The 17,631-nt window shown below is 37.3% G+C and overlaps 1 protein-coding gene across 9 annotated transcripts in view; it reads right to left on the reverse strand.

Annotated features, from left to right (window-relative positions):
* GRIK1 (glutamate ionotropic receptor kainate type subunit 1) overlaps positions 1-17,631 on the reverse strand; it is a 336,286-nt gene that overhangs the window by 36,053 nt on the left and 282,602 nt on the right. For 4 of the 9 annotated variants that reach the window (XM_039857657.1, XM_039857654.1, XM_039857660.1 and 1 more), the window contains 6 exons: positions 17,413-17,520; positions 15,134-15,178; positions 10,040-10,153; positions 7,999-8,202; positions 6,727-6,950; positions 932-1,050 (listed from right to left, as the gene is read on the reverse strand). In XM_039857657.1, the coding sequence (XP_039713591.1) occupies positions 932-1,050; positions 6,727-6,950; positions 7,999-8,202; positions 10,040-10,153; positions 15,134-15,178; positions 17,413-17,520 (814 nt within the window). The remainder of the gene's footprint in view (positions 1-931; positions 1,051-6,726; positions 6,951-7,998; positions 8,203-10,039; positions 10,154-15,133; positions 15,179-17,412; positions 17,521-17,631) is intronic. The other 5 variants (XM_039857663.1, XM_039857659.1, XM_039857656.1 and 2 more) reach the window with 2 other exon arrangements.

The raw sequence follows: 17,631 nt of genomic DNA on the forward strand, positions 1-17,631 counted from the left end.
TTGTTCTCTCTCCCTCTAGTTTGTAGATACAGAATATAAACATTTCAAGTAGTATGGCAACAACTCTCTCATGAGAAGCCTTAGGGTTTACCCCCGCAAGAAACAACCATGTTTAATATATGTCTCACTTGAATTTTCCTTTGCCAATTTATTTTTCAGCTTATTGTCAAATTAGCAAATGTTCCAAATACAACAGTAATTGTGACTTTCAATTTTTTTTAGATTAATACATTTAATCTCGGAAAGTATTTTCTAGACCGTACACCTAGAATCAAAGCTGAGGAAAATCCACAAAAGAGCTAGATTTCTTCCAAAGTTAGAACTCCCTTCTTCCTCTCCAACAAAATCAAAATCCCCCAAATCATTCAAAATGTATAAAATATATGACATTTCTATGGTTTGAGTTTTATTTCCCCAACCTCTACAGTTTACTGTTGCTATGGTTACCAATTGAGGGAGCTCGTAAAAAGTTATGGAAACTAAGATGAATCCCAGTTAGGTGACAATTTTAGGTACTTTCAGCTATTGGAAGAATGTAAGTTCATTTAATTTTCAAAAGATTCAAATTCCACTCCATTCAAACCTCTAACTTTTGGAGTTATGGTTTGATAGGAAAAGAATGATACCTCCATTTTTGCAAATTTGTAAACTTTCTAAGGTACTTGATCTTTTACTTCCCACTAGGAAAATGTGTGTTCATTGTTTGATAGCAGTCTTATTTTAGATGTATAGGGAAGGAGTTCCACTTAGGTCATATTTTTGCTTTGTTATTTTTAGAACTGGCTAGGAAATCAGGTTCTTTTTTTTTTTTTTTTTTAAATTCCCAAGATAGTTTTCAGCCTACCCTCTAGCTTCTTAGTGGAGTTTACCAGCATGAAAGCCTGTCAGCAGACTGTGGGATGCGTGTGACAAAGATGGGCAACCGATGTACCTTGCTGCATGAGAGCTCCAACTCCAAACCAGAAACTATTTAGTAAAGTAAAATTGTTTTCCACCACGTCTGAGTCAGGGTTGCATGGGTGGGGGTTATACCACTCGTAGGGTGTAAACCTGTGGCAGTTAACAGAAACAGTCTGTAAACATCAGATAAATACAGGCAGCACCAGCAAAACCTGCTGAACAATGCAGAAAACCCAACAATTAATGATGAAAGCATCAAACCAAAACAGTAGGCCATATTCAGAAACTTAAAGGTTTGGCGGGAAAAGTGCAAAAGAGATTTCAGACATTGCATTTACCAGATTTTTTATTTTTAGGTCCTCAGATCTATGTCCACTGAATTCTTCTGAGTATTTCTTTTCATGTTACTGAACAACTAAATTGACAGCAAATAAAGGTTCTTTATTTCAAGCGTTTACCCCACCAAGTAGCAATGACAGTGACACACACTTGTTGCATACCCACTACGATGCCAAGATGCTGTGTTGCTAGGTGCTTTACAAGACACAAAAGAGAGGGATGACCTGTCTTCAAGGGGCATCTATGGAGAGAAGCTTAAAAGGAGTCTCTGTGGTCTAGTGATTTTGTAATGTGTCAAAGGAGCTGCAAGGTTGAAAAAAATTAGTGAACAGAAAAGAAGGTCTGGATTTGGGATATATTAAGTCTTTTTATGATAGTACATGGATATAAAAATTACAGTCCTTAAAAGAAGAGACAGAGTTTAAACTTAGAAGTATCCCCATCCAGACATAGGGGTTTGTTAGCGTTAACTCCACAGCATGTCTCACTGGAGAATTTTAGGGTCATAGTTCCCTCTTGATTTGTTTTGAATTTAATTGTTTCCAGAACAAGGGACTGCAGTTGCGTGATCGTCAACCCCAGTTAGTTAGGAGATTGTCCTTAAACAAGTCACTTGACCTCTCTGGCCTCAATTTCCTTATTTGTAAAGAAGAGGGAATCCAGATATCTCTGAAGCATGTTAAGATCTGGGGAACTTAATAGGTTTTTGGTTCTTTCTCTGTTTTCTAAACATCTGTCTGACCTCTATAGACCAGAGGAAGTCCCTGCTCTGTGGCTTTTTTTTTTTTTTTTTTGGCTAGCTTCCCAAGCGGCACTTATTTTTCTAAAGAGACATTAGCAGATGCTCCGTGAAGTAATCTGGAAATGACTTAAAATTCAATAGTTCTTAGCACTGGGAGCTTTGCCATTTGCCATTGTAATGCAAGCAAGAGTGTTAGAGTAATGTTAAAATGCTTTAATGCTGATGAGAATGTATGGCATACTCTCTGGCCATAAGGTTTCAGCAGTAAACAATAGCTGGTTGCTGACACTTGGGAGAACCAGAATTAAGGTGAATACATTAGCTATAACCAAAAGCGGGCATACGGTGAATCATGCACAAGTAACTGGGAAGACAGTTTCTCCTAATGAAAAACCATCCTCTCAGCTCCCGGGCTCCTTCTGGAAAGTGTACAGTGTCTCCTCATAAAGTCTTAGGGGGATGGGGAAGCAGCCTCACAGTTTATCCCACAGTAATGACATCCGACTTCTTATGTACCTTCTCCCCAGCTGCAGTGCACACGGTGCAGGTTCCTATGAAGCTTATGAAATAGCTTTAATTGCCAATGCCATGCCAATACATTTTAATTACTGTTTCAACAATATAATTAAGTTTTGCATTTATGTACTCTTATAACCAGAGTAGTTTGCTGAGCTGAAGAAATGAATACCAATGTTAATGAACCTACTAATTGAAGCAATATGTAGAGTAAAGATGCCGTTACTTAAATAATACCATTGTCACTTGTCCAATAATTTTAAAATATTAATTGCAATAAAATTAAGAGGCTTATGTATTCAAAAGAAAGAGTTTTTTTAAAACAGGCCATAAAACCTGGCAACTACTCACTCTTAATATTCTGGTGTTTGTGCTCTGATCAGTGAGCTCACCACTTTCCTCTTTAGAATGTAGCTTTAACTTGGTCTTGTTTCGGTATTTTATATTTAAGAGTTATAAGCGAACAAGTAATCTAATTTTCTTTGGCAGAAAGGAAAACCGTCTAAACAGCAGTGTGATTCCGCCTGTTCTGCAGAGATATGTTAGGTTCTTCCCAGGTTTCTGAGTGGCTTGGGGAATGTGTGGATGGAGGAATATTAAATGATGATGTAATGCTGTACTGTAAGACACTGGCTTTTCATAATGGAATAGACCTCCCTGTTGCCTGGATGTAGATATTTCAGCTTGAAATTCCTAATGCCTGCTTAAAGATAGCCAGTGTGACAGCAATGTCAGCATCAGAAAGTCTGGGGGAAAGGTTAATACATGACCTGCACCAATGATCTTCTGAAGCTGCTATCCCTAATTGATACCGATCTTTAGTAAAGTGACAGAGAAAGGGACAAATGTGCTTAGAATCTGTGTCAAAACTTGCATATAAAAGAGTAGCATTATGTTGAAATACAAAGGTTCATTTTGGGTTTATGTTTATATATGCCAGGCTTTTACTTGAATTGAAGATATAAAATAATGATCATACTGAAGATCTTTAATTAAGAAACTGTTTTTTTATGACTGAGAATGGATATTGAGATGCATCAAAGAGAGGAAGTTCTGTTTATCTCTTAAAGGAGAAAGTTTTATTTGAATACATAATATAACCATTGGATTTGAATTATAAACTTATAGTTACAGTCAAAGGTTTTCTTGATTTTTTTTTTTTTTTGCCAGATGCCAACTTAAAAATATGTTAATTTTTAAGAAGAAAACCCTAGATTACAAAATGTAAGCAGACATTATATCTGGATATTTGGTCTACTTAAATTGTGCGTTCATGATGGACATAATTTCTTTGAGTTAAATACTCCTCAAAAATTAATTATATGAAATGTCAACCACAGAACAAAAACACTGACATATGCACTTGTAACAATAATTGTAACTGTAATTTTTATATAGTTTTCTTTAGTTTGTCCCATTGGTATTTAATTTTATAAATTCAATTCAGTTCAGCCAATGATTTTTAAGCATCTATCTTGTGAGAGCATTAGCCTAAATGAAATAATGGGCTCTATTTTTCCTCTTTAAAAGAACATAAAAGGATATACCTCAAAACATAAATTCAAAAGCCTCTTTAGAGGGAAAGATGATTATGAGATTAACTTTTTCATTTTTATTTCATTAACTTTGAATGCAAACTACTAAGGTGGTAACAGAAAGCCATTTTACTTCTTAGCTTATAGCTGCTGAATAACCAAGTTCATGGACTCAAGCTATGATGGTAGAAAGTAAATGTGATTGACACACCTATTCAACCAGGATTTTCTTGGGGAATCACCTCCAAAATATATTTATCAGTTTTATGAAGTAGAAGCAGAAATGGATTCAAGGTATAAAGAAGATGAATGTAGTTGAGAGTATGGTCCCCATGACAGTGCACCTGTGCCACACAGGAAGTTATTTTCTGTTTCTGAAACTTGCCATGATTCTGTTGGCAAGTTTCCATTCTATGCACATCACCTCCACTTTCCCCAAGACCCAGAGAGAGAGGAAAGGCAGTGAGAAGGGGGTGATAAGAAGAACAAGCTCAATAAAGAACTGGTTTATAAATGGTCCTGCTGTTGAGTAGGGATGTGTAGTGGATAGTAGTGATTGGGGGGAGGATGCTCTTAATAAAAATAGAAAGAAGTCAGAAAATGTAGGCCTCTGGGTCACCAAGAGCTTATAGAGAAACAGACAAAATAAGGAGGGGAAAACTACTGAATGTTACACTTTATTGACATAATATGATGACAAAAATAAGGCAATATAAAGGCTTGGTTAGGGTCATGTGTAAAAGGATACTTTTGACCTGTATAATTGTGAGAACTTCTGGATGCTGCTGACATGTGTTTTCTCCCACTGGCTTTGATCAAGTCACTGTGATAAATAATTTAGTTGCTCATTAATATTTTCTTGCCTATTGTCACTCATCAACATCACTGCCTAGACAGAGCAGAGAAATGGGAGATATGAAAACTTGTTTCTCTGTTGTCCTCTGCTGCTTGGGTTGCTCTACTGTTCCTAATGTCACCCAACAGGTGTGAGACTCAGAGCAGAAGAATGGAACAATGAGCCAACATAAGATTACTTGTCTATTGTTAGAGGGTATATCACCTTAGGGTAGTCATTTATTAAATGGGCATTCTATTGTAGTATTAATTTAATGAGAAATGCACCTCCAAAGATGAGACACTTAATTTTAAATTTGATATTTAAAACAATATCTTCTTAATTATTTAGAGCATGGTCTCTCATATTGGTTCTGTTGACATTTTGGGGTAATTTTTGGTTGTGGGGAATTGTCCTTTATATGGTAGGATGTTTAACAGCATCCCTGGACTCTACCTGCTTGATACCAGTAGCATGCTCCATCCTCAGTGATGACAACCAAAACATGTTTCCAGAACACTGACAAATACTCACTTGAGGACAAAAATCTCTCCTAGTGAGAACTACTGATGTAGAGTATTAAAGTATCAAAGGACAATATCACCATACATAACTGTCAATGTATTATTTTCTGAGGTTAAGACATATGGACAGAGAGCTTTGGTCATTATTTAAAATAGTTTAGTATTTGGTCAAAATTTGGAAAACAAGCTGGGTTTTGGTAATGGTACTCTACAATAGGTACCGAGAAAAATTCATTGCATGTTGAATGTATAACTACCCACGTGTGAGAGCACACATTATTCAGGTGGACTCTGTCTGCCTTGTGAATCTTTAAGACCTTTCTGGCCTTGGTTATTTTCCCAAGCTTTCTCTATAATTATGCCAGGGAAAGAATTAGGTGGCATTAATCAAAACCAGACGGTGGACAAGACAAAGAGCTAGCATGAAGAAATATTTCTCTTAGAAATTCCTGGAGGGGAAACAAAAATTGATTAAGAAAAAGTTCACTGAGTTCTGTTGAAAGATGAAAAAGATTGAAAACGAATAAGGGACATACAAAAGCAATTATTTTTTTACATGGTTTATCTAAGGATATCAAATGTTAAAACCAACAGAAAGATAAAATAGCTGTGTTTCAAATTTAGCATCAAAGATATTTAGAAAATATACTGAAAAGTATGAAAATCCTTTGAAGAGTTGTAGAGAATGGAATGGTTAAATATAGTTATCTCAGAAAATAAAACCTAAACTGAATCTCTAATAGTACCATAAAGATTTTATGCCTCCAGACTTTGTATTTTTTCCTTTCATAGTTATCTCTAGAATTCTATTAGCTCTCTAATGTTTTAAATATATATTTTATAAAAATTTTAAAGTATTTTTCTTTATTCCTGAGTACTTTACAATCTTCTTTTATTCCAGTGTTTCTTGTTTGCTACAATAACCCCGAACTAACTTTTTTCTGTTTTGCTTAACCAAATATTCCAGGGGTCAAATATTTGAAGATTTTACTGTTCCCGTTGAAACAGTTTAGATTTATTATCTGAGCTATTGATTTTATCATAATGTAATTCAATGGAAATGGATAAATAACCATTTTATCTTGCTTGAAATACTGGCAAAGATAGATTAATATAAAAATTATTTTATTATTTTTTAACAGTACCTTTATAAATAATTAGAAGATATTCACTCACAGAGTGACTTTTATGCGGGAGAATTTGACAGAACAGAACACTAGGCAAAACTAAACTAACACTTTAAAGTTCTTAATCTGTGTTTACCTCTAGAGCGTAGAGGTCAGTCTGAGACTGACTTAGATCAGTTGTCACGAGCTCAGTAGTCTTCAAACTTACCTTGCAATCACGAAGAGTACACAACTGACTCCCAAGCAGGCTAAGAGCACATACATCCAAATGTCAGGAGACAGGGGGTTGAGAAAGGAGAAGACTCCTGGATTGGTACCATTGGGCTTCCGGTAGAGAATGCTGATGCCCAGGGTCATGAAGGGCTTGGAGAAGTCAATGACTTTCTCCCGCACGTAGGTGATGGTAAGAGGAGCCACCGCCAGGTCAGCTCTCTGCAAAAGCAAGGTCAAAATCATTGTCTTAGTTGTTTAGCTTCCTGGCAAATGTCTGGACTTTTCTTGGGTACTTCTGATCCCGATTTCCAGCTCCAAATATTTCTCATGCAAGAAGCTTCTGTGATGACTGGGTCTAATATAATGACAATTGATTTATACGGTTATGTTTATGAAAGTGTTGTGACAGCATGGATGGATATTGAAATAACTGAGCTAAGTGAAATAAGTCAGATAGAAAAAGTTGAAACCCATATGCATTCACTCATATGTGGGATATGAAACTGAAAACAACAAACAAACATGACAAACAGAGACTCATGGACACGGACAATGGATTAGTGGTTACCAGAGGGAGAGAGGGAGGAGAAAGGTATATAATATAAAAGGAGTCAAATATTTGGTGACAGAAGGAAATCTAACTTTGAGTGGTGAACACACAATGCAATATATATATGTGACAATGTAAAATTTTACACTTGAAACTGATATTATTAAACAATGTCACCCCAATAATTTTAATAAAAACAAAAACAAAACAAAACGTACATAAAGTATATTTATTAGGAAAGAGAAACCAGAAGGTATGAAATACACACAGACAGACAGGCAGACAGACAGATATATTATATACATTCTGGAACTAAATGAGGGAAAAGGCTATAGAACGATGCCTTTTTAAAAAGCATGCGAGAAAAGCAAGGAGGAGCAGCTTGGTCATAAAATTCGTTGACAAGACGAGATTTTTCTCTGAGTTGCAAACTTCAGAATTCTTTATCTCATTTAAGAATAACTCAGGTTTATTCTTCAGTGTGAAGGATAGTCCATACATTTTTATCTTCAATTTTTATCCTTAGTTGCCCTTCCAAGAAAGCAAACTCCATTTCCAGGTTGTTTTCTCCTACTTTTAAAATCATTTTTATGATTCAAAAAAGTGAAACATTTCCTCTGACTTGACTCAACAATTTTTTTTCTTTTTTCTTTTACTTTCCCAATGCATTTTTTCAAACATTTAAAATCTATATATGGGAGATGTATTTTTGCTTACGTGGTCTATAAGTTCTTTGACCATTCCATTCCACTCTCCTTTGTCATTTTGGGCTCCATATTTTCCATCAGGGACAAGTTTAACATCATAAATAAAACCCAAAATGTTTGACAATTCCTTCAAAAGGTCCAGGCAATATCCTTCAAATCTGTCATTTCCATATAGAGGCTTGTCAGATTTCCTATACATTACATAGGGTTCTTCCTATACGAAGCAAAACAAATATAAATGCCCTGTTATAATGGAAAGCAGAATTTACTTCCATGAGCTCGATCAACAATTAGAAATTATAAAATATTTGAAAATGATTTTTAAGATTTGAGAGTGCTGAAATCAATCACTTACCTTCCTCCCTTTGCTAAACTCATCCATCTTATACCCTCTACAAATACAGAAAACATGTATTACTCTCTCTTCCTCTCTCTTTGAATGAGAATTTTTTTCTTCCACTGCTGAGGGCAGGGCTGTGAGTAAATGGTGTGACAGAGATTCAGTCACGTTTAAATTTTAGATCTGGCAGAGAAGACAATGGGGGACCAGATGTCTAGATGTTTGGCCTCCAGCTATACCCACAGCCAAACTTTCTTTGCATGACCCGCCCTTTCTCCTAGCTTTTATATAAGAGCTTCATTTACTAACAAAGGAAATCTAAATCAGCAAGTATATCCTCTTTTTCTTCAAACTTCCTATCTACTGAATATTCTTATTTCCTTATCGCTCAGGTAAATTTCATATCAATTTCATTATTATTATCTACATATTTTTGGTTGGTTTCCTTCAGGTATCTATCTTATTCAAAGACTGTTTCTATGTCTTCTTTTAATCCCTAGCTCCATTTTCTTATTTGAGCTCACCTCAGTTACCTACATCTGGTAATTCTTTGCTTATACATTTACATGATAAACGCCCTATTCTTTGAGTAATGGACATTTCCTTACTACCATATATCTATAACCTTAGTCCTCATTTGACTAGTTAAAAATTTATAAAATTCTGTTAGTTACTATACTATGTCATTTTATTTCTTTTCATTATATATTTGTTCAGCCATTTAAGACCCATTTAGGCTTATCTTCAAACAAACTGATAGAAATAAAAAACTCTATGTTTTTATGAGATAGTTGCAGAGAAAGTATTCACCAAAAAACAAAACATTTTTGATTTTCGATGAACAATCCTCAGAAGTTAACCCTCTTAGAAATACATAGATCTGACATTATAGACTGAATCAAATAGAGCAGGTACATCTGAAAGTGAAGATTTTAGACATGGCCACTCCTGCCCTTTATCCTTTGGGTTAGGTTTGGGAAAGAGGGAGAATGAATAACCTGTGGATGAACAGTGGCTAGATGAGTGTATGATTAGGGTTCCAATAGGAAGCAGGAAGTGCCCTTACCTGCGCTTCGAAGAGCAGTTAATAAATAGGCTACTTACAGAGGAGTGAGCAGGGTAAAGGGAGACAAGAAGGATGGAGGTGAGAGAAGGGGTAGGGTGTAGATACCCAGGGAACAACATTATCTGGAAGCCTGTACCACTTAGGGCTGAGGCAGGCTGGAACAAAGAATGCTCATGGAGTCTAGCACAGCTGGAGTCGGGAAGCAGGATTATTTATAGGATAGAAGCTTCCAGATTGCAAAAGACAGAGTTTCTGACAAAGCCATAGGGAGGCAGGGAAAGGCATTTTCTTACATCTCTTCTCCCACTTTCCTGGTCTCTTGCCAGAGTCTCCCCTTGATTGACACCAACCAGCAACCAGAGAGTGAGGCACACAAACTGGGCGGGGCTAGAGAGCAGGGTAGAGCAGAGGTGAGAGTGGATTGGAGGTGAGAGATCTTTAAAATGTTGTTGGAAGCTTATAATTCAGTCCAGTTATCGGTATAAACAAACACATGTTTTTAGTGTCCCAAATTAAAAACAGACATTTGCAGACAGAGTTGCTGGCATAAAAAGAGTTAGTTATAGAATATTTCAAGGTTGAGGGTAAGAGTCTAGATAAGAGGAATCTGGATAAGATGTCCCGAATTTCACACGGTCAACTTACCAGAATGGTGGTGACGATGAGCGTTCGGTTAGCCAGTGAATCAGTGATATTGTTGGACCTGTCTCTGTTACCATCCGTCATGTTAAGCCCACTGTTGGAGTTCCAAATCCCAATCTACACAGAACACAGTACATCAGAGGCCGCTGGCTGTCGGCGATGGCATTTATACTAAGGAGAGGCCCCTTCTATACCGGGAATGGACACACAAGCTCATGGTCTGGGAAGAGGACACCAGAGCATCACAGTGGAAGCTACTGATTGTGGGAAAATGAAACAATGGAGGAAACAGTCTGTAGATGGAGCAGGAAAAATAAGTTCTATTCGAGATGAAGTGGGGAGGTCTTTTGTTTTTTAATTTATTGAGCTCATTCTTTTTAAATTAAAAATTCTTAAATGAGTATCAATTTTTTTCTTCCAATATGTATTGGTCAAGGACCTACTTATATGCCAGGTACTGTTCTAGGTGTTGGAGGACATAGCAAGGAACAAAACAGACAAAAGTTTCTGCCCTTGTGGAGCTTGCAGTCTATCGATACGAACCTTACATTGCCCAAACAGAACCTCAGTGCCTTTAAAATTTATAAGAAGTGAGACAGAGGGAGCAGAGTGGATGATGGAGAGACTGGGCATCTGGAAAAGAAAGGTAGGTGGAAGAAAAGGTGTAGATGAGCAGCGGACTCAGTTCTGGGCTTTTCCATGAGGAGCCAGGGCTGGGAGGGGTGTGGTGCATCTTGTGGACAAGCGTAGGACTCTGTTTGTGCCTGTGTTCTGGGCCTATCTTCTGTTATTCATCTGTTTACCTGTCTTGTCATTCCATTTGACTCTGAACTCCTTCACTGAGGGTATACACTTTGATTGCTCATGGATCTTTGTATCACATAACTCCTGCTGGCGAGTGGCAGTCAGTGAAACCCACAGCTCTTTTAAAAAATAATGACCCACAATTTTCTTCAGTGTTAAGCCCTGTAGAAGTGGATCGATGTATTTAGCTTCTGGAGGAGCCCAGGAGAAGAGCCTCAGGAGGTTGCACTATTTGTCTATTTGTCTGAAGCCTTCTATGGGCATTTACTTCCAGCTTGGTGAGAGGAGATGTACATATGCTTCCGAGCCAGCCAAATCTAACTGCTTTGTGACCTTGGACAAAATGCTAACCTTCCTGAGCTTTGGTTGTCTAACTCTAAAAGACATTATAGGGCTATTGAGAAGAGCAAATGAAAAGACACATGTGGATGTGCTGGTATCTATTAAGAGCAACACCAATGTCGATAACAAAGACATCCTGATGACTGCTCCAGTCTTTTCCTCAAGCTTGTCCTGTTGTGAAAGAACTTGGAATCATTAATACAATTCTTTTTTTTTTTTTAATTTAGAAGCAGATAAAGTAAAGGGGCTATGAAAAACAGGGACAGTGTCAGAACACTAACATTTGGACAAACACTGGGGTAGACGGAGTTGACCGATGCTTGATCCCTAAATAGATTCCCCCAGTGGGAGGCCCTTCGGTTGGAGGGATAGAGTATGAGCTTCACAGACAGACTTCTGTCCAGATCTTAGCTTCGCCCATTACCAGCGTGTGACCCTGGGCTAGTTAATTAACCCTGCCATGCCTCAACTTCTTCACCAGCAAAATGGAGATAAGAGGCTTTTCTGATGATTAAATAAAATATCACCTGTGGGAATGTTAGGTCTCTTCTTTCTTATTTCTTTACTTTGATTTACTGCCTAAATATAGCAGCTGGAAATTCATTTAGCTCGACAAATATCCTTTTGAGAAACATAAATACTTTGAGGAAGTTTCAAGGATTATCACATATTCACACAGCAGCGCAAACGATTTCAATTTCACTGTTTTCTTTCTGTACTTAATGAGAGTTTGTTGGTTGGTGAAATAAGGAGACCTGTCTAAGTAAATAGGGGCTGGAGGTAGTTTTTGCATTTGAAAGTATTTTGATGCTGTCTGTAAAGAAGTTGCTAGAAGCAGGGATTGGGATGTAGGACCTTTAATAACCATAGGTCTTTCTAGGATCAAGCATGATGGCTCTCATTAACACACGATGCACACAATGTCTACTAAAGACGCTTCAGTTTTCTTTGACTGGCTTTAAACCCCCAAAAGGAGGACAACTTTTTCTTCTCTCTCTTTATCTCTGTCTTCTCTCCCCTTCTCCCACTTTTCTGAGGCAGGGACTCTTCCAGGAAACATAACTCAGGCTAAACACACCTGGAGTCTATTGGTTTTGATCCAAAGCTAAGTTTTAGGTTGCAAACAACTGATGTTTAACTCTATAAAGACTGTAAATTGGGCCCTGGTTGTACTTGTAATTAAACCTTGACTTAGGCACTGGGGAGAATAAAACCCAATTTTTAATTAAGTATTGAAAAGTGGAGAAAGTAACTCTGTTTGTAGCCAATTCATTAAGTAGTGGAATGTGTTCTCCTTCTTATTTTCATTAATGTCAAGTGTGTGTTTAAAGAAACTATACTAATATTTGAAAATGGCAATGTTGATCAGGTTCACAATATCATTCTCTTTTAAAATGCAAACTTGAAATTGTAGACAAGTACACCCCACTGCTTAATGTCTGGCTGTTATTTCGTTTCCCAGCCTTACTAAAAGTGCAAAAGGTTAGATGTCATTGCAGCTGCGTTTCCAATCAACTGAGTCCCAACGTCTCATTCAGCGTGAACTTTCCTCCATAAAATGAGAAAAAGGAGAACATATTTTTTGACTACTCGTGTAACAGAATTTCCTTCAAATCTAGACTAAAATAGTATCAAAATATAGTCAAGGTCAGGCTATTCCTGGGAGGGAAACGGCAGACATATGCAGTTCAATGACCTCAACCTTCCATTTTTAAATCTTTTAATCAGCAAAACAAAGTGTGTGTGTGTGTGTGTGTGTGTGTGTGTGTGTGTGTGTGTGTGTGTGTGTGAAACCTAAGTAGTCAATGATCTTTACCTGTTAATTGAAGTAAATGAAGACATCAGCAAATGCATGTCTCTTTCTGAAGAAGCAAGGTCTCATGAGCCATGTGTGTTGGGGGCAGGGACGGAGTCTACCAGATGCCTAGACATTTAGCGTTTCGGTCCTGTTCTCTGACCTCAAATTTCAAAATGTTTATCAAAAGCGGACAGCAGTAATTTACCAGTGAGAAGTAGCGCAGGGTGGATCAGTTATTTGTGGGGAGAAACACTCAAAAGCTAAATTGCCTGCTCCTGCCTACTTTCACTTTGTAAACGGGCATGTGGGAGTTGCCATTTATCATCTAGGACAACCGTGGGAAGCGTTTCAGCATGTGCCCAAATGACGTTATGCAAACGTTTTTTTTTAAAAGATGATGCACAAAAGTATGTTCAGAGAGTGACTCGTATCTATCTTCCAAACCTAGAGAGTGGCTCTCATAGACTCAAAATCCAAAATTGCTGAGGGAAATAAACATCTAGAAAAAAAGTTATCTGTTTCCTGTATCATGAGCTGTATGGACACTTATTTTAGTGGTGGGCTTTGTAAAGATTGCTGTATCCTTTTTTTGGAAAGAATTTCAGGTGGACTATTCTATACCATAAAAGGTCAGAGTGCAGAGGAGAACTTTTAAAATTGGATTGTGAAGGGGGTGAATCCTTTTTTAAGCTGGAGTCTTGTTGGCAAGGGACATATGTTTGTGATGGATAGGTCTTGTGTGCTAGCATTTGAGTTACTGCATATTGCTGATGGGCAGTCATAACACAAAACGGCACACCACAGTATATACAGCTTACAAAGTGGGCGATGATGGGTCAGCAGGAAGGAAGGGACACAAAGGCATGGAGGAAGAGCAAAGCCAAGAAGTTACATCTGGGATGTGGGGCTGTTATTGCAGTTTAGTGACAAATAAAGAACATTCCCTCCCCTGTGTACAATTTAAGAGTTTGAATTCCACCCCTTAGGATATTTAGTTTGAATTAATTCAACATTGCATAAAGTGCCTGGAGTCTCTAGCTGGATTAGCATAATAAGCTTCTTTCTGGGGGCCAGGTGGGTTCATCTATTTATTAACAGCGAGGAAACAGATTGCCTTCTATGTGCCTTTGGTAGCCTGATTCATCGAAGATTAAAACAAGGTTGTTAAACCTGTGTTTGTTTTGTTTTGTTTGAACTTAAAAGGAGGACATTTTTGAGCTTGTCTAGTGAGTCCTACCAAGAGGGAGATGAACTTTTTGACTACAGGAGAAACTGTTTACACTTTCTGTGATCTAACTGATAATTCAACAGATGAAAATGAACCCGACAAAACTGTTCATATTGAACAACCTGAAGGAATTTAAGGTCCACCTGTCAATCAGCAGATATTTTAGCAAGTAGTTTTGGAGAGAGGGAATGAAAAACCTGGTTTGCATATCATTGAGACATTTTCCTGATCCAAATGATTTTAATGTCTAACACTGGCTTATATAATAAATCTGTGCACATTCATTGACAAATATGAAATAGTGGGTATTATCATTTATAAGCTAATCTAATTTCCTTTCCAAAGTCTCTAATGTTTTTGACCTTTGGAAACTGTTGTTCTAAAACAAATTGTGAGACAATATGCACTGACAAGATACTACATAAAACAAAGATAATTCACTAGAGAAGGAAATTTCTGAAAATGGCTCATATTTGGTCGTGATGACTTTGAAGGTGATGTCCTAGCCTTCTGAGCCATAACCTATTTGACTAGTCTAATGGATCAAATCTATGGTTGTTACATCCCTTAGGGAAAGTATTCAGCGATTTGAGAAGGAATATAAGTAGACCAATGTCTCCTTCTGTTGCAGTTACCTGCTTTTGGTCCTAACAGAGACTGATCCTGCCTGGGAGAAACAAAAATAATCTTGGGGAAAATATTTAATCCATCATTATTTAATCCATCACTAGCCTGTTTTCAATTCGCAGGTAATGTTGTTGACAGACAACATATTCAGTCACCCCAGTTCTCCTTTTACAAAGAATATCGCCTCTAAACTGCAATTGGAGAGCTACTGGTCTGGAAGAACTGGAAGGAGTCCGGCTTTGCCTTTGACGTTCCCCACCCCACCCCCAGATCCTGCAGTTTTTGTCAGAGTACAAACCTTCTTCCACACTTTATATAAGTGTTTAGACACTTCTCCAGCAGCCTTGGTTTTCAGAGGGAAAAATAAAAATAGCACTTAATTAAAACAGAACATGGAACCCAAAACGTGTGAATGCTCAGAGTGTTACGTACCCCGCCCCCTGTCTGAAATCCTGCATCATAAATCAGTATAAAGCCTGAGAATGGGTACGGTAGAGAGATGATCGAGGACTTGGGTCCCACAGCAGTTACTTCTACGTGGCAGGACCATGACCTGATTTTCACTTCTTTCACATGCCGAAAAAAGATTTATAGTTCTTTTGACTATGTACAGCTATGCTGCAGAGTTAAAGGGTCTCCATTATCCCTTAAGAAGACCTGCTCAAGGCATTCATAACCAAAACCAATCAATCAGTCAATCAAATCAACACACACACACACACACACACACACACACACACACACAATTCTTAAGTGAGAAAAAAACATGCTCGATGACTTATTCTTTGATTATGGGCTTCCAAGCAGTAGAAACTTGAATGAAAGTGAGAAAATGAGCTGCTTCTAACAATTTCCCCTGTGGACCCCGGGAGAGGCTGACGAGAAAAGATTAGGCATTTCCTCCCTTGGCTCCCAAGGGAGATGGGTCGTCTTCCCCCATTGCCTTGAAGGCCCAATCGGCCTTCTCAGGAATTGAGCCCAAGTCACCTGAAGAAAGAAAAGTTATTGCAAACAATAAAGAGATAAGAAACAAATTGAGAAAACACTTTCATCTAATTTGATTTTGCCTTTGATGGAAAAATACCAATAGAGTATGTGTATAATATTGCAGTGTATAACTAGCTGTGAAAGTACAACAAAATCTTCATCTATTTCATCACCCATCTGAGCCAGAAAGATGTTTCCTTAACAGTTTTTCTTCCCCATTTAGTTCTGTGTATTAAGGGAAGTGGAGAGGGAGAGAAAGAGGCATGCATAGAGAAGCAGACATTTTCTTAAAAAAAAAAATCTAGGAATTTAGTCCATAACGGTATTCTTTTTTTCTTTTGTTCCTTTCAGCCTATATCCCATATTTCGTTATGGGGCTAGGTGATGGTTTGTGCTTTGTCAGAGCATGCTATGCTAACAGATAAGCAAATCAGAGTGAAGACGCTCCAGAAGCAGGGAGGAAGGGAGAGAGGACAAAAGAGAGGGCACTTTAAAAAGGGAAGCCTGAATATATAATGTGTAATCTCAAAGCTGCAAGCTAATTATCATCCTCAAACATTTCAACACCAGTGGTCATTCAGCCTAATTACTTCTTGTTTGTTTTAATTAAGCTAATTAAGGGGTGGGGCATAGTTAGGCCCTAAAAACAAATGTGTCCCAGTTAAAATCAACAAAACAGAAATGGATTATCTCATTTTAAAATTTAACCCAAATATTTCAATTAAGTAAGTAATTGTTCCCCAGTCTTTTACATTAAGCATACCTTCTTGTCCACAACAACAAAAAAAGTTAGATTATAGAGTTTTGGTGTCCAGATGATTATTTTGAAGGTTTCAAATCTTTTTTCTTTAAGGGTCTAATGGGCAAAATCTTCACAGTATAAATGGTAATTAATTCCAAATTATAGTTGTGAATACTAAAATTGTGTAATAAAATATACCGAGAAGCCAAATTCTATTGCTATTATTATTTAACTAAATAGTTTACATTTGAATTGCTTTAGTAACTAAAATGGAACTTTAAACTTTGAGAGATTGAGATTTACCTAAAGTAAATCGTAAAATCAGAACCCAGTATTAAAATACATTTTTTAGCATATTTCCTCTTAAAATTAAGGATGCGGTTAGTTACTCCAGTAAGCCTATCATGGCTTATTGTGTTCCTCTATCAGAAATCTCAAAATGGAGTATAATTAAAATTAATTTCTGAGTAACCCTTGGAAACCATTCCGAGGATAAATCGTTGACAGCCTCTGATTTTTTAAGTCTAAACCTACTTTCTTCAGATCTTTGAGAAATGAGGCTAATGACACCCATCCATTGGGTTATATATATGAACCAACATAATCATATTTGCTATATAAATCAAGTCCTATATAAATGTTCAGTAGCATTGCTATTAATAACACATATAATTTAAGAATCTAGCATGTCGACATCTATCCACAGATCTGGGGGAGAGATCTAGAAAGCTGGGCATAAATGAACATGTTGAGAGACTCATTTTATCATTCCTCTACTTGTATTTGCAATTAAAATGCTTGAGCAGCACTCTTTATGTTGTTTTTAAATTTCTTGTTGAGGAGGTTACCTTTTCAGTTCCATCCTCTTTGAGACTAATAATGTCCAGATCAAAATCCTTCCTCAAGCCATCGGTTTTATTGAAGGTGATACGCCCAGTCAAGCCATCCCACCGAGCCTGTGTACAAAAGGAACGTGGCATTACTGTTTAGCACTTCTAATCCTAACACCAACAAAACTGCAATTCCTCAAATTCATCACAGTATCCAATTATTCAGTTTCATCGTGG

The sequence above is a fragment of the Pteropus medius genome, unplaced genomic scaffold (assembly GCF_902729225.1).
Source record: "Pteropus medius unplaced genomic scaffold, Ma_sr-lr_union100, whole genome shotgun sequence".
NCBI classification, from domain to species: Eukaryota; Metazoa; Chordata; class Mammalia; order Chiroptera; family Pteropodidae; genus Pteropus; species Pteropus medius.